Source organism: Lytechinus pictus, chromosome 3, assembly GCF_037042905.1.
Source record: "Lytechinus pictus isolate F3 Inbred chromosome 3, Lp3.0, whole genome shotgun sequence".
In the NCBI taxonomy this organism is placed as follows: Eukaryota; Metazoa; Echinodermata; class Echinoidea; order Temnopleuroida; family Toxopneustidae; genus Lytechinus; species Lytechinus pictus.
The window spans coordinates 81,433,495-81,449,242 of NC_087247.1; the positions used below are offsets into that span (position 1 = coordinate 81,433,495).

At 39.3% G+C, this 15,748-nt stretch overlaps 1 protein-coding gene across 1 annotated transcript in view; it reads left to right on the forward strand.

The window, feature by feature from the left end:
• LOC129256625 (TGF-beta receptor type-2-like) overlaps positions 1–14,420 on the forward strand; it is a 29,470-nt gene extending 15,050 nt beyond the window's left edge. The window contains exons 5-6 of the mRNA XM_054894782.2: positions 4,221–4,351; positions 10,835–14,420. Coding sequence (XP_054750757.1) covers positions 4,221–4,351; positions 10,835–11,014 — 311 coding nt within the window. The 3' untranslated portion in view covers positions 11,015–14,420. The remainder of the gene's footprint in view (positions 1–4,220; positions 4,352–10,834) is intronic.
• Positions 14,421–15,748: the final 1,328 nt, after the last annotated feature.

The window sequence follows — 15,748 nt, forward strand, 5'->3', positions numbered from 1 at the left end:
TTGGCACATGAATTAATGAAATGATTATTAAAATCATTCGCAATTTGCTGTGGATCATCAACACGTTTATCATCAAATATAAAATACTTAGGAAGATATTTTTTTGTTTTTCTCAGTATGTTATTCAAAACAGACCATGTGCCTTTAACATCATTATGATAATTGTTCAATTTATTGGAGTAAAATGATTTTTTGGCGTTCCTCAAAATCTGATTCACTTTGTTTCTAAAGTTTTTGTATTTATTTTCATGAGATAAAGAACGATTATTCAAAAATATTTTGTAAAGCTTATTCTTTTTCCTAATATAACGTAAAATTTCAGGAGTGATCCATGGTTTGCGGATGTGATGTTTCTTAGCGTTACATTTAACATAAGGTAAATGTTTGTCAAATGCATTTAGTAATTTGGATAAAAACAACTCATAAGATTCATTCACATCAGAACAACAATATATTGAAGACCAGTCTGTAACATACAATTCTGCAATCAATGAATCAATACCATCTTTCGTAATCTTGCGAGATAATATTTTAGAATTACATGCATCGTTTGAATTATATTCGATTTGAGAAAGATGAAAAATTGGCAAGTGGTCAGAAATATCCACACTAAAACTTCCACTATAATTTATACAATTTATAACATTGGTAAAAACATTGTCAATTAGAGAAGTAGTATTGGCAGTAATACGAGTCGGACTTTTAATGAGGGGTATGAGACCATAAGAAGAATTGATACTCAAAAAATTGGCAGCATCAGAATTATTAAGATGTTTTAAGATGTCAATGTTAAAATCCCCAGCAATATACAAATTGCAATGTTCACATTTAAGCTTACATAACATGTATTCATAAAATTTCAAGAACTCGTCAACATTACCACTTGGTTTTCTATATATAACTCCAACTGTAGTTTCGATGTTATAAAGATTTAAGACATCAATAAATAAATATTCATAATCATTAACCTCATTCTCATAAACGATATTTCTTATTCGGTATTTTAACTTATTTGATACAAAAAAACCTACACCTCCTCCTCGACCAAAGACCCTGTTGGAATTCAAAAATGTATAGCCTTCCAGCTCAAAAGGTAAAAGTGGTATATCAGTAATCCACGTTTCAGAAACTGCAATAATTGAAAATGATATATGAATTGTTGATATAAATTCTGAGATTTTTTCAAAGTTTTTCTGAAGACTACGAGCATTTATATGCAGTATACTCAGTCCAAGATGTTTATGAAACTTCATATTAAACTCATTTGGTGTGTAAGTAGAAGTACTTGTGTTCACAAAATTAAACATATTTAAATCTGGATCAATATCTATTAACGGATTCATATAAAAAAATGCAGGAATTCATGTTTTCCAATGCATATGTACTGTATGTTTAAATCAAGTTGCAGATATATGTTCATGAATACTGACTGGTGAAGATAAATACAAAAAAGACATAACTGATCATGTTCCTCTGACATACATTCAAATATACAAAAATGGAATGAAAAAGGGTACATACTATCTAGAAATAAAGGACAGAAAAAAGGTTATCAAAAAAGTACATTAAAAAGTGAAATTCTGAAAGCATTAGCTTTATTAAAGTTCCGTAGGAAGGGTGAAATCAAGTAACATATATATCATCCATCCAGGAAAAGGTTAAAATTAGTTTACCATGTTCTTCCTCGTGTCATCTCTATTCTCTAAAATTATAATCGTAATTATAATCATTTAAGTTGATCTTTGCTATGAATGACCTTAGCTGAAGCTGAATCCGCCCCTGCCACTTTTGCATTTTAGATAATATTGTTTGTATCATATTGTCTAAAATGCAAAAGTGGCAGGGGCGGATTCAGCTTTCGGCAATAGGGGGGGGGGGGGGCGAAAGATATTTTCACCCATAAAAAAATCCACCCTGGACAAAACGCATTAATGACATCTCATGAGTCAAGTAGAATAGGATTGTGATTAATAAGGCGTTCCCTTATTCATTTCCTCCCTCGTTCCCTTCCCTCCTATATAACTTTCCTTTCGCCATCTTATGAAAGTACAAATGTATTGAAGAATAATAATCGCATAACCCGGAAGTAACAGACTGCTTCTTCACTTCCGATGCCTCTTGCTCGGCCCGTGGAGGAAATTACGTAGGAGAAATCAGACCTACTTATCCAAGGCCTTCCCAGCCATTTTTTTCCAGGTCGGAGTTGAAGATGTTTGAGGCGAAACTGGAAATAACTAGTATATTTCTTCTAAGAAAACAATTACTACATAAATGCTATCTTTCAGTTTCCACAATAGCAAGTACCACCCACTTAAACTACGATTATGACAATAAACTTATCTCCAGCAGGCGCGGATCCAGGAGGGGGCCGAGCCGGCCCCGGCCCCCCTATTTTTTTACAACCTGCAGAAAAAAGTGTACTCTTTAACTTGATAGAAACTATGAAAAACAGAAAGAAAAAGAGGTATCATACCCATGATGTGTAATTTGCAGCCTCGTAGCGGCCGGCCCGACCCAACCCCGAAAGGAAACAAGAAAAAGGTGAGGGGATCAATTGGAAAATAGGCTTTATATAAAAAAAAAATCGCTAGCGCTTCGCGCTCGCATTGCTTGTGTAATAAATCCCATTCAAGAGGATTAATGGCACTTATATATCCAGTTCTGAAATCAATTTGCACACAATATTTTAGCTCGCACATCAAGCTTTCATTATTTTGTTTGATTTAAACAAATTGTTTACCAAAATTTGTCAAAATGCTCCTTTATCATGTCAGTATATCAACAAATTAAGCTCGTGCTTCGCGCTCGCATGTAATTGTTTGTGAACACACAACTTGTTCTTTATTTAAATAAAAACGCGCTTAGATTGTCCAATTTTGAGCTCGCGCTTCGCACTCTCATTATTTAATGGGTGATACTTCTACCCTCTTCATTAATCACTAAAAACAGTCCTAATTGAGTCCCTTTTCACGTTACTATAATAAAATTTCGGCTCGGGCTTCGCGCTCTCATTGTTTAGTTGGATACTTATCTTTTTTCATGATTATAAAATCTCCTCAGAATCTTCAGGTCTAAGGAAATAAAATATCAAATAATTTGAGCTTGCACTTCGCGCTCGCATTATATATTAAGACCACATGTGATACCTTATTTTGTTGATAACAATAAAAACTAACATATTCTTAAAACTTCAGTCTTTAGTTAGGACTACCCCCTGAAAAATCAACAAAAAAATAAGATTATAGCGGCAAATCGAGCAAAATGTTGATGAAAATATTTTTCGGCCCCCCCCCCTATTGGCGAAAGCTGGATCCGCCCCTGTCCAGTGACATGTCCTTGAACCAACCATGCATGAACACGTGTATAATAATTCATCAATTATTTGAAACCATTATCCAGCTTATGTTATGATGCTTTAGCATATGAAATTAATACCTTGGTCACATTTGTTCTACGGCGGCCGTACGGCGAGTCGAAAACAGCCGTTTTAACATTTGTTTGTACCAGCTACATATAAGTGGTTTTAGTAAAAATGAATAAAACGGCTGTTTTCGACTCGCCGTACGGCCGCCGTAGAGCAAATGTGACCATGGTATAACTATCTGAATGACAATTACAATATCTTTATTATGAAAAATTATCTTTGGCGTAATTTGTAGCACAGTTCAAGTCCCACACGAGGACCAATAAGTGCAGATACGAGCGGAATGTTTTTTTTTTCTGAATACAAACTTTTTAATCCATGTGGGAAATTCCTCTAATGCAGTTTAATGCTGGGTTTGCACTTCCGAAATAATCAACTCCAACAAGCCTGATTAAAATATTTTTGACCTGGTCTGTCTTACTCGGTAATGTAATCGGTGTCAATTGGTCGTCATGGCTATGTGCCGTGGCCGAGTGGTCTAAGGATGTGTTCGGGGTTCGATCCCCGGCCGCGGTACATAATGCACATGAGCAAGGCATTTAATCGACAATGCTCTTGTATCCTGCATTCAATTAAATGAACACGCTACACGCATTCTTGCTTACTAGGTGTGCTTGTTAACAAAAATATATTCGGATATTTTAAAAAATTTGAGTTCTTGAATTGTCAGTCAAGTTGATCAAGTCTATCACTTAACCGAACTAGACCAACCAGACCGAGATCAGTACACGGTAATGCGATCCAAGCAAAAATTAATGACTGTCTTATCTATTTCACACTTTTCCTCCTCATCCAGACATAAATGAATACGAGCTTCCATTCAGCGGTAGTCTTGGTGACCGTAGAGCTAGTCTGGAGATGATGAAGACACTTGTAGTACTGAGGAGAGAAAGACCACCAATTACAGACGAATGGCTCAGAAATCCAGTAGGTACCATTGATCACTTCGGTGACATCTATTAAAGAATATTTTCCTACTGAATTGTCACTTCTTTGTTTCGAAAGAAAGATAAATGATGGCCTTCAATATAATTGTTCATTCCTAGGAAATGTTAGAGTAGGCCCTGTATTCCTGTAATACATTAGCGACATCAAACAACCAAATCCTTTCTATAATTCCGTTGTCGTCGATCGACCGATACCTGCTCAACATAAAACACGTAGGAATACTCATAATACAAAGTCAGATTGGCCGTCTAGATAAGCATGCAATACCAGTTCAATTCAAGATTGATTAAAATCATGAGTAGCAATTAAATGGCGGAATCGGTCATATACAAAGTATCGTCGTTTACAATTGAAATCATTTTACCAGATGTTCTAATCTATTGGGTAATTTGGATTGAAATCATCGCAGTAATGATCAGTTTGTATGCCAAATATATTCCGAATTTTCCTTTGTCAGATCGTTAAAGTTAAAACTGTCCCACTGACTTTAGAAATTTTCCACAAACGTCATGAAAGTTGTCCAACAATGTTTAAAACTCGGCAACGATCAATTGTAGATAACATGGGATCTACTAGGGTCTACTTAATAAAATAAACGAATGCTAGATTTTCATTGTAAAACTCACTTCAGCACCGATCTACTCAATCAATCTTTACCAAGATAGTCAGTCTAATTCATCAAGCATGTCAAGTTAAATCAGGGGAGTGTTTCATCAACATTTTCATCTGACAAGTTGTCAGATCTGACATCTTTCTCTGATGTTGATTGGCTGAGAGGTACTGTTACTATGGTAACTGTCGGAAAAAGTGGGACTTGTCGGATAAAACGTCCGACAAGTCCTTTCATGAAATGCTCCCCAGGAGAGAACGAAAAGGATGCAGTCATGCAATTATTTTGGACGTATTCAAAGTTGACCAACTCGATCAAGCCCAATCAAGCAAGTTTTGATTGGCATGGTGATCCGGGGATAGGGGTTATTAACAACGATCTGGCTCCCTGCCCAAATATTATGAACTCGTTAAAATTTGTTAACCAGGGCGATCTCGACTGACGCAGACGAACTATAGGTTGGGGAGCAGAGTCTTACTAATGACGTTCGGGGGAGCAAAGTCTTACTAATGACGTTTGGGGGAGAAAAGTCTTACTAATGACGTTTGGGGGAGAAAAGTCTTACTAATGACGTCTGGGGATCAAAGTCTTACTAATGACGTTTGGGGGATCGAGCAGAGGCTTACTAATGACGTTTGGGGGAGCAGAATCTTACTAATGACGCTTGGGGGAGCAAAGTCTTACTAATATCGTTTGGGGAAGCAAAGTCTTACTAATATCGTTTGGGGGAGCAGAGTCTTACTAATGACGTTTGGGGGAGCAGAGTTTTACTAATGACGTTGGGGGAGCAGAGTCTTACTAATGACGTTTGGGGGAGCAGAGTCTTACTAATGACGTTTGGGGAGCAGAGTCTTACTAATGACGTTTGGGGGAGCAGAGTCTTACTAATGACGTTTGGGGGAGCAGAGTCTTACTAATGACGTTGGGGGAGCAGATTTTAACTAATGACGTTTGGGGGAGCAGAGTCTTACTAATGACGTTTGGGGAGCAGAGTCTTACTAATGACGTTTGGGGAGCAGAGTCTTACTAATGACGTTTGGGGAGCAGAGTCTTACTAATGACGTTGGGGGAGCAGAGTCTTACTAATGACGTTTGGGGGAGCAGAGTCTTACTAATGACGTTTGGGGAGCAGAGTCTTACTAATGACGTTTGGGGGAGCAAAGTCTTACTAATGACGTTTGGGGGAGAAAAGTCTTACTAATGACGTTTGGGGGAGAAAAGTCTTACTAATGACGTCTGGGGATCAAAGTCTTACTAATGACGTTTGGGGGATCGAGCAGAGGCTTACTAATGACGTTTGGGGGAGCAGAATCTTACTAATGACGCTTGGGGGAGCAAAGTCTTACTAATATCGTTTGGGGAAGCAAAGTCTTACTAATATCGTTTGGGGGAGCAGAGTCTTACTAATGACGTTTGGGGGAGCAGAGTTTTACTAATGACGTTGGGGGAGCAGAGTCTTACTAATGACGTTTGGGGGAGCAGAGTCTTACTAATGACGTTTGGGGAGCAGAGTCTTACTAATGACGTTTGGGGGAGCAGAGTCTTACTAATGACGTTTGGGGGAGCAGAGTCTTACTAATGACGTTGGGGGAGCAGATTTTTACTAATGACGTTTGGGGGAGCAGAGTCTTACTAATGACGTTTGGGGAGCAGAGTCTTACTAATGACGTTTGGGGAGCAGAGTCTTACTAATGACGTTTGGGGAGCAGAGTCTTACTAATGACGTTTGGGGAGCAGAGTCTTACTAATGACGTTTGGGGGAGCAGAGTCTTACTAATGACGTTGGGGGAGCAGAGTCTTACTAATGACGTTTGTGGAGCAGAGTCTTACTAATGACGTTTGGGGGAGCAGAGTCTTACTAATGACGTTGGGGGAGCAGAGTTTTACTAATGACGTTTGGGGAGCAGAGTCTTACTAATGACGTTTGGGGAGCAGAGTCTTACTAATGACGTTTGGGGAGCAGAGTCTTACTAATGACGTTGGGGGAGCAGAGTCTTACTAATGACGTTTGGGGGAGCAGAGTCTTACTAATGACGTTCGGGGAGCAGAGTCTTACTAATGACGTTTGGGGGAGCAAAGTCTTACTAATGACGTTTGGGGGAGAAAAGTCTTACTAATGACGTTTGGGGGAGAAAAGTCTTACTAATGACGTCTGGGGATCAAAGTCTTACTAATGACGTTTGGGGGATCGAGCAGAGGCTTACTAATGACGTTTGGGGGAGCAGAATCTTACTAATGACGCTTGGGGGAGCAAAGTCTTACTAATATCGTTTGGGGAAGCAAAGTCTTACTAATATCGTTTGGGGGAGCAGAGTCTTACTAATGACGTTTGGGGGAGCAGAGTTTTACTAATGACGTTGGGGGAGCAGAGTCTTACTAATGACGTTTGGGGGAGCAGAGTCTTACTAATGACGTTTGGGGAGCAGAGTCTTACTAATGACGTTTGGGGGAGCAGAGTCTTACTAATGACGTTTGGGGGAGCAGAGTCTTACTAATGACGTTGGGGGAGCAGATTTTTACTAATGACGTTTGGGGGAGCAGAGTCTTACTAATGACGTTTGGGGAGCAGAGTCTTACTAATGACGTTTGGGGAGCAGAGTCTTACTAATGACGTTTGGGGAGCAGAGTCTTACTAATGACGTTTGGGGAGCAGAGTCTTACTAATGACGTTTGGGGGAGCAGAGTCTTACTAATGACGTTGGGGGAGCAGAGTCTTACTAATGACGTTTGGGGAGCAGAGTCTTACTAATGACGTTTGGGGGAGCAGAGTCTTACTAATGACGTTGGGGGAGCAGAGTTTTACTAATGACGTTTGGGGGAGCAGAGTCTTACTAATGACGTTTGGGGAGCAGAGTCTTACTAATGACGTTTGGGGGAGCAGAGTCTTACTAATGACGTTTGGGGGAGCAGAGTCTTACTAATGACGTTGGGGGAGCAGATTTTTACTAATGACGTTTGGGGGAGCAGAGTCTTACTAATGACGTTTGGGGAGCAGAGTCTTACTAATGACGTTTGGGGGAGCAGAGTCTTACTAATGACGTTTGGGGGAGCAGAGTCTTACTAATGACGTTGGGGGAGCAGAGTCTTACTAATGACGTTTGGGGGAGCAGAGTCTTACTAATGACGTTTGGGGAGCAGAGTCTTACTAATGACGTTTGGGGGAGCAGAGTCTTACTAATGACGTTTGGGGGAGCAGAGTCTTACTAATGACGTTGGGGGAGCAGATTTTTACTAATGACGTTTGGGGGAGCAGAGTCTTACTAATGACGTTTGGGGAGCAGAGTCTTACTAATGACGTTTGGGGAGCAGAGTCTTACTAATGACGTTTGGGGAGCAGAGTCTTACTAATGACGTTTGGGGAGCAGAGTCTTACTAATGACGTTTGGGGGAGCAGAGTCTTACTAATGACGTTGGGGGAGCAGAGTCTTACTAATGACGTTTGTGGAGCAGAGTCTTACTAATGACGTTTGGGGGAGCAGAGTCTTACTAATGACGTTGGGGGAGCAGAGTTTTACTAATGACGTTTGGGGAGCAGAGTCTTACTAATGACGTTTGGGGAGCAGAGTCTTACTAATGACGTTTGGGGAGCAGAGTCTTACTAATGACGTTGGGGGAGCAGAGTCTTACTAATGACGTTTGGGGGAGCAGAGTCTTACTAATGACGTTTGGGGAGCAGAGTCTTACTAATGACGTTTGGGGGAGCAAAGTCTTACTAATGACGTTTGGGGGAGAAAAGTCTTACTAATGACGTTTGGGGGAGAAAAGTCTTACTAATGACGTCTGGGGATCAAAGTCTTACTAATGACGTTTGGGGGATCGAGCAGAGGCTTACTAATGACGTTTGGGGGAGCAGAATCTTACTAATGACGCTTGGGGGAGCAAAGTCTTACTAATATCGTTTGGGGAAGCAAAGTCTTACTAATATCGTTTGGGGGAGCAGAGTCTTACTAATGACGTTTGGGGGAGCAGAGTTTTACTAATGACGTTGGGGGAGCAGAGTCTTACTAATGACGTTTGGGGGAGCAGAGTCTTACTAATGACGTTTGGGGAGCAGAGTCTTACTAATGACGTTTGGGGGAGCAGAGTCTTACTAATGACGTTTGGGGGAGCAGAGTCTTACTAATGACGTTGGGGGAGCAGATTTTTACTAATGACGTTTGGGGGAGCAGAGTCTTACTAATGACGTTTGGGGAGCAGAGTCTTACTAATGACGTTTGGGGAGCAGAGTCTTACTAATGACGTTTGGGGAGCAGAGTCTTACTAATGACGTTTGGGGAGCAGAGTCTTACTAATGACGTTTGGGGGAGCAGAGTCTTACTAATGACGTTGGGGGAGCAGAGTCTTACTAATGACGTTTGGGGAGCAGAGTCTTACTAATGACGTTTGGGGGAGCAGAGTCTTACTAATGACGTTGGGGGAGCAGAGTTTTACTAATGACGTTTGGGGGAGCAGAGTCTTACTAATGACGTTTGGGGAGCAGAGTCTTACTAATGACGTTTGGGGAGCAGAGTCTTACTAATGACGTTTGGGGGAGCAGAGTCTTACTAATGACGTTTGGGGGAGCAGAGTCTTACTAATGACGTTGGGGGAGCAGATTTTTACTAATGACGTTTGGGGGAGCAGAGTCTTACTAATGACGTTTGGGGAGCAGAGTCTTACTAATGACGTTTGGGGGAGCAGAGTCTTACTAATGACGTTTGGGGGAGCAGAGTCTTACTAATGACGTTGGGGGAGCAGAGTCTTACTAATGACGTTTGGGGGAGCAGAGTCTTACTAATGACGTTTGGGGAGCAGAGTCTTACTAATGACGTTTGGGGGAGCAGAGTCTTACTAATGACGTTTGGGGAGCAGAGTCTTACTAATGACGTTTGGGGAGCAGAGTCTTACTAATGACGTTTGGGGGAGCAGAGTCTTACTAATGACGTTGGGGGAGCAGAGTCTTACTAATGACGTTTGGGGAGCAGAGTCTTACTAATGACGTTTGGGGAGCAGAGTCTTACTAATGACGTTTGGGGGAGCAGAGTCTTACTAATGACGTTTGGGGAGCAGAGTCTTACTAATGACGTTTGGGGGAGCAGAGTCTTACTAATGACGTTTGGGGGAGCAGAGTCTTACTAATGACGTTGGGGGAGCAGAGTCTTACTAATGACGTTTGGGGGAGCAGAGTCTTACTAATGACGTTTGGGGAGCAGAGTCTTACTAATGACGTTTGGGGGAGCAGAGTCTTACTAATGACGTTTGGGGAGCAGAGTCTTACTAATGACGTTTGGGGAGCAGAGTCTTACTAATGACGTTTGGGGGAGCAGAGTCTTACTAATGACGTTGGGGGAGCAGAGTCTTACTAATGACGTTTGGGGAGCAGAGTCTTACTAATGACGTTTGGGGAGCAGAGTCTTACTAATGACGTTTGGGGGAGCAGAGTCTTACTAATGACGTTTGGGGAGCAGAGTCTTACTAATGACGTTTGGGGGAGCAGAGTTTTACTAATGACGTTTGGGGGAGCAGAGTCTTACTAATGACGTTGGGGGAGCAGAGTTTTACTAATGACGTTTGGGGAGCAGAGTCTTACTAATGACGTTTGGGGGAGCAGAGTCTTACTAATGACGTTGGGGGAGCAGAGTCTTACTAATGACGTTAATGACGTTGGGGGAGCAGAGTCTTACTAATGACGTTTGGGGAGCAGAGTCTTACTAATGACGTTTGGGGAGCAGAGTCTTACTAATGACGTTGGGGGAGCAGAGTCTTACTAATGACGTTTGGGGGAGCAGGGTTTCTTGATCACAACGATTATCAAGGATATGAACATTTTGTATAATGGTTTTAATGGTTTTAAAATAATGTTTTGAACGCAGGGTCTAACGATCATCAAGAACACAGTGGTTGACTGTTGGGACGAGGATCCTGAGGCTCGATTGACAGCATCGTGCGTAGAAGCAAGGTTCCAAGAGCTCATCATGTGGCACGAGGGAGAACCACACGCGCAGTCCTTTTACACAAACAAAGGAAGAAGAGGCAGAACCACTTTAGTTTAAAAATAAAAAATAAAAACAATTGAGATGGAGCCTTGAAAAGCGCCAATCTTGATCAGTGACAAATGTTGTGTCATTGGTAATTCTGGGCCATTATTACCTATTATCTTCATTGCTTTTTTAAAAAGCCAGGCCATGAATTCATCGTAACGGTCTCAACAGAACATTTGTAGGCTCATCGTTATGCTCTATTATGTGCGGAAATAGAAACTCGTCAACGGGCAAACAACTCAAAGCAACGCAATGTTCAAGACCCTTTTTCGCTGAAGTCGCTGCAATTGGCAACCTCGGCGTATTCCGTTCTTTCCAGACGCAGTCACCATTAAATTGTCCTATGGCCAGTCTACGAACAAAATTCAAATAAAATGAGAAGTTGATAAGAATATCGATGAGTTGGATAATATCCAATGTAAATATATTTTCGAGCACATCCCTTCTCCTTTGAATATCTGACGACCGGTGCGGCGATGCGATACACATTTGCATTTGACATAAAAATTTTACATCACAGAACAATCAAATTTTCGAAGGATGCTAAATTCGGACAGAATTGTGAAACCAAATAATGGAGTTTATAGAAACTTTGCGTTTATTCATTTTGGCCTTGTTAATGTGACTCCATTTCTACATTGTCACAGTCATATTGAGTTTTCTGAATATAGAAACCTGGCGGTATCATATACGGGTGATTTTGAAAAAAAAGATCACTCAGCTTAAAATATGCTTGCATGATATTTTCAGATATTCAGCACCATATTACTTGTGTCCGATCATGAAGTTCATAACAGAGCCTTTGATAACCAATCGTTTACCGATTTAGCTGGTGCCTTATTCCTGACAGTATTATTAGACGGAATTTATCTCCAAGGGACCCACCTACTGCGAGGAAGGCCTATGCATAGGGTATTTAATGATGCGAATCAGTGGCAGGAGCCTATCTACTTCTGCGTGGTAGGCCTATACAAGGGACCCATCTACTGCGATGAAGGCCTATGCATAGGGAATTTAATGATGCGAATCAGTGGCAGGAGCCTATCTACTTCTGCGTGGTAGGCCTATACAAGGGACACATCTACTGCGATGAAGGTCTATGCATAGGGTATTTAATGATGCGAATCAGTGGCAGGAGCCTATCTACTTCTGCGTGGTAGGCCTATACAAGGGACCCATCTACTGCGATGAAGGCCTATGCATAGGGCATTTAATGATGCGAATTAGTGGCAGGAGCCTGTCTACTTCTGCGTGGTAGGCCTATACAAGGGACCCATCTACTGCGATGAAGTCCTATGCATAGGGTATTTAATGATGCGAATCAGTGGCAGGAGCCTATCTACTTCTGCGTGGTAGGCCTATACAAGGGACCCATCTACTGCGAGGAAGGCCTATGCATAGGGCATTTAATGATGCGAATCAGTGGCAGGAGTCTATAACTTTGAGGGGCACTTATGGCGGATGGGGCTATAGTTATAAAACGATGCGAACTAACACATTTTTTATCTTTTTAATACAAATCTGTTGTGATAGATTTTGAGATACTATTCTGAAAATAATGTTATATCTCATTCTTTCCCTTTCGTTCCTTTCTCGGTTTTTTTTTCTTTGTCCTGAATTTTTTTGGGGGCCGGCCTCCGAAGCACCCCTACCCCCCCCCCCCACTCTCTACGATAGTGAAGCAAATCATTAGTAAACCACTACTCAGGATGTAAGAAACATTTGCATTTTTTCTTACCTTTTCAAATTTACTGTTTATGAATTAAATACGACTTAGATCTAAACAAGTAAGACATTTGTACGCATGTTCGTCAGCATACTCTGGAGTCGTTTTAATAAATTGACTGATTTATTGATCATTTGTTCTAACTGCATACGGGAAATGTGCGTCTCACTCGTGCATTTCAAATACAAACGTTTACACAAGAAATGAAGCTAACAAATGAGATGACAAATATATATCAATTACAAGTTAGCAGAAATAGTCTACTTAATTAAAGCAGGGTTTATTATGTTCTTGTAATTTAACTATTGAATTAACAATCCAAATCAGCTAAAATCGATGTATACTTCCAAATGTTACACGACCATAACTAATATAATTTATAAATTGATCTTTCAGATCAAGGCATAAGAACAACTTTCGTCTCTGAATGTGATCAGTTATTTCAAGGAGACTTTATTAACACATCTCTATATAGATAAGCCGTTAGTATGAGAGATGATAATATTCACTTTCACCATTCAGTTTACCAGTCCAATTTCATTTTATTTGTCATTACTCACAATCTGATGTTGTTTGATACGATACAAGGTCGTAATATTTATGTGCGAATTCTTCTGCAATAAATTCAAATTGGTGCCTTTTGGGTAGTATACCCTATAGCGATGAAAAAAAAATCGGTTGTAATTTCATGATATGTATATATTATGTAAAAAAAATATAAGAATGACAATAGTCATGTTTATTGTGTATGTATAAATTTGGATTGTATATTTTTCTTTAATCGTGCTTGCATATTTTAACGTTTGTAAATGTTTATAATAAATTGCATGCAAATTTGTCATTTATTACATGTATTAGCTTACAGGTATTAAAAGTAGTTATGAATAATGCTCTGATAGAAAATATGGTGCTACGTAGATTTAAGACCAAGTTAATCGTTAAAAAAAAATTTATTCTTCAATACATAGTCGATATCATCTTCACTACAAAGTATGTTGGAATTTTTTAAAGTAAATTGATTGAAAATTATATCAGTTTATTAAACATTTATTCATATTCCAATTTTAAAATTTAGAATTTAAAATCATCAGCAGGATTAATTTATCAACAAATCGAAATGATATGAAATGATTTGTAAATATTGTATTTGAATAATTTTGATCAAAGCAATTGTTTACAGAAGAATTAACAATAACAAATACTTATAACTTTAAGAGTCGCCATTTTTAATTGTCATAGAAGAATAATTCAACATACTCAAAATACGGCAGTTTTTACGATGTGCCTTTGACAAAGAAACAAAAGATCAATATCGTCAATTGATAACTGATATTGTAAAGATATTGGTAATTTATGACCAGTTAATATTTGTATATTTTGAAACAAGGTGCAATATTTGATATATTTTACGTGTTGATATAACCATTATATTTGTCTACACATAGCTATGCAAGGAATATTTTCTATTACCTTCATAATCATGACATAAAATAGGTTACTTCTTTTCAGTGACTTTATTTGATGAAAATACTTATGCAAATCAGACAATTCTACACGTAACACAAGAACTATGAGGCTATATCGTTGATTTAAGTTGTATACTGATGTTCGATGTCAGTGATAAATTATGGTTTTGTACATAATTCTTTAAATAAAGAAAAATTTTGAGGTCTGGAACCTTGGACTTTGTTACATTTTCTTAATTTCCCCGTGCTTGGATTTCTCTAACTGACGTCTCTTTCTCCAAATATATTATTTAGATTCTTTTCTTGCAGTACAGAAGGCTCTTGTCGTATTAGTCAGTTTCGCTATGTAATTTCGCCGGATTTTTTGGAGAAATTGAAAATTATACATTTTTGGAAAGGTTATTTTATGAGGATTCAGAATAACAATGTTTCCATTTGCACCGTGACCTATATGACCGCCATCTTGGACTTTTCAAAATGGCCGCCAAAATAGGGTTTTCGACAATATCTCGGCTTCTGAGTAACCTAGAATCATGATTTTGACACCGAAACCACCTTTTATGAGGTCAAGGAATATATTGGTATCAAAATCAAAAGCTTTATTCAAGAAAGAAATCATTTTCATGTCTTTTTCTACGTATTTCCAGACAATAATTCACATTATATTTCAAATTTAGGTATTCCAAATTAAGCCACCTGAACATACCTTGCAGTAAGGTAAATGATAAACCAGTGCGTCATACATGCTTTTACTAATCATTTAGCATGTGTTTCAGGTCACGTGATTAGGTCACTGGTCACTTAAGGTCGATGAACTTTGGCCTTGCTGGCCGGGGTATCAAATCTTAATCAATGTTAAGTGTCAAAAATTCACCATAATAATAATAATAATAATACATAGGATTTATATAGCGTCTTTTCCATTTTGATTAAATGCTCAAGGCGCTTTAGGAGAGCGAAACATAAAAGTAAAGAGAACTAGGAGAAGTACAAAAAAAGAAAAAAGGTAAATTAAAAATGAGGAAAAATGACTGTCTTCAAACCTAGTACCTGCTGGTGAACAAATGAAATTTTAGGTTGCCCTTAAAAGATGTTGCAGAGTTTGAGTTCTTCAGCTCCTGTGGTATTGAATTCCACAGGGCTGGTCCGGCATGAGCAAAGGCTCGATCGCCCCAGGATTTTTTAGATAGTGGGATTTGCAAGAGACTAGATTGGGATGATCGCAGTGTGCGTGCAGGTTGATAGTGGTGTATAAGAGACTTGTTGTAATCGGGTGCGGATCCATTGATGATATGATGAACCAAAAGTAGAATTTTGAAAACTATGCGATCCTTTATGGGCAACCAATGGAGGTCTTTGAGAACAGGAGTGATGTGATCGTGTTTATTTGACAGAGAAACAATGCGAGCTGCTGAATTCTGAAGTTTTTGAAGTCGGGTAATTTTAGAGTTAGGTATGTTAAAGAGAAGACTATTACCGAAATCAAGACGTGAGGAAAAGAGTGAGTGCACTAGTTTCTCTGTTGCAGAACGAGTCGAATATTTTCGAATGAAA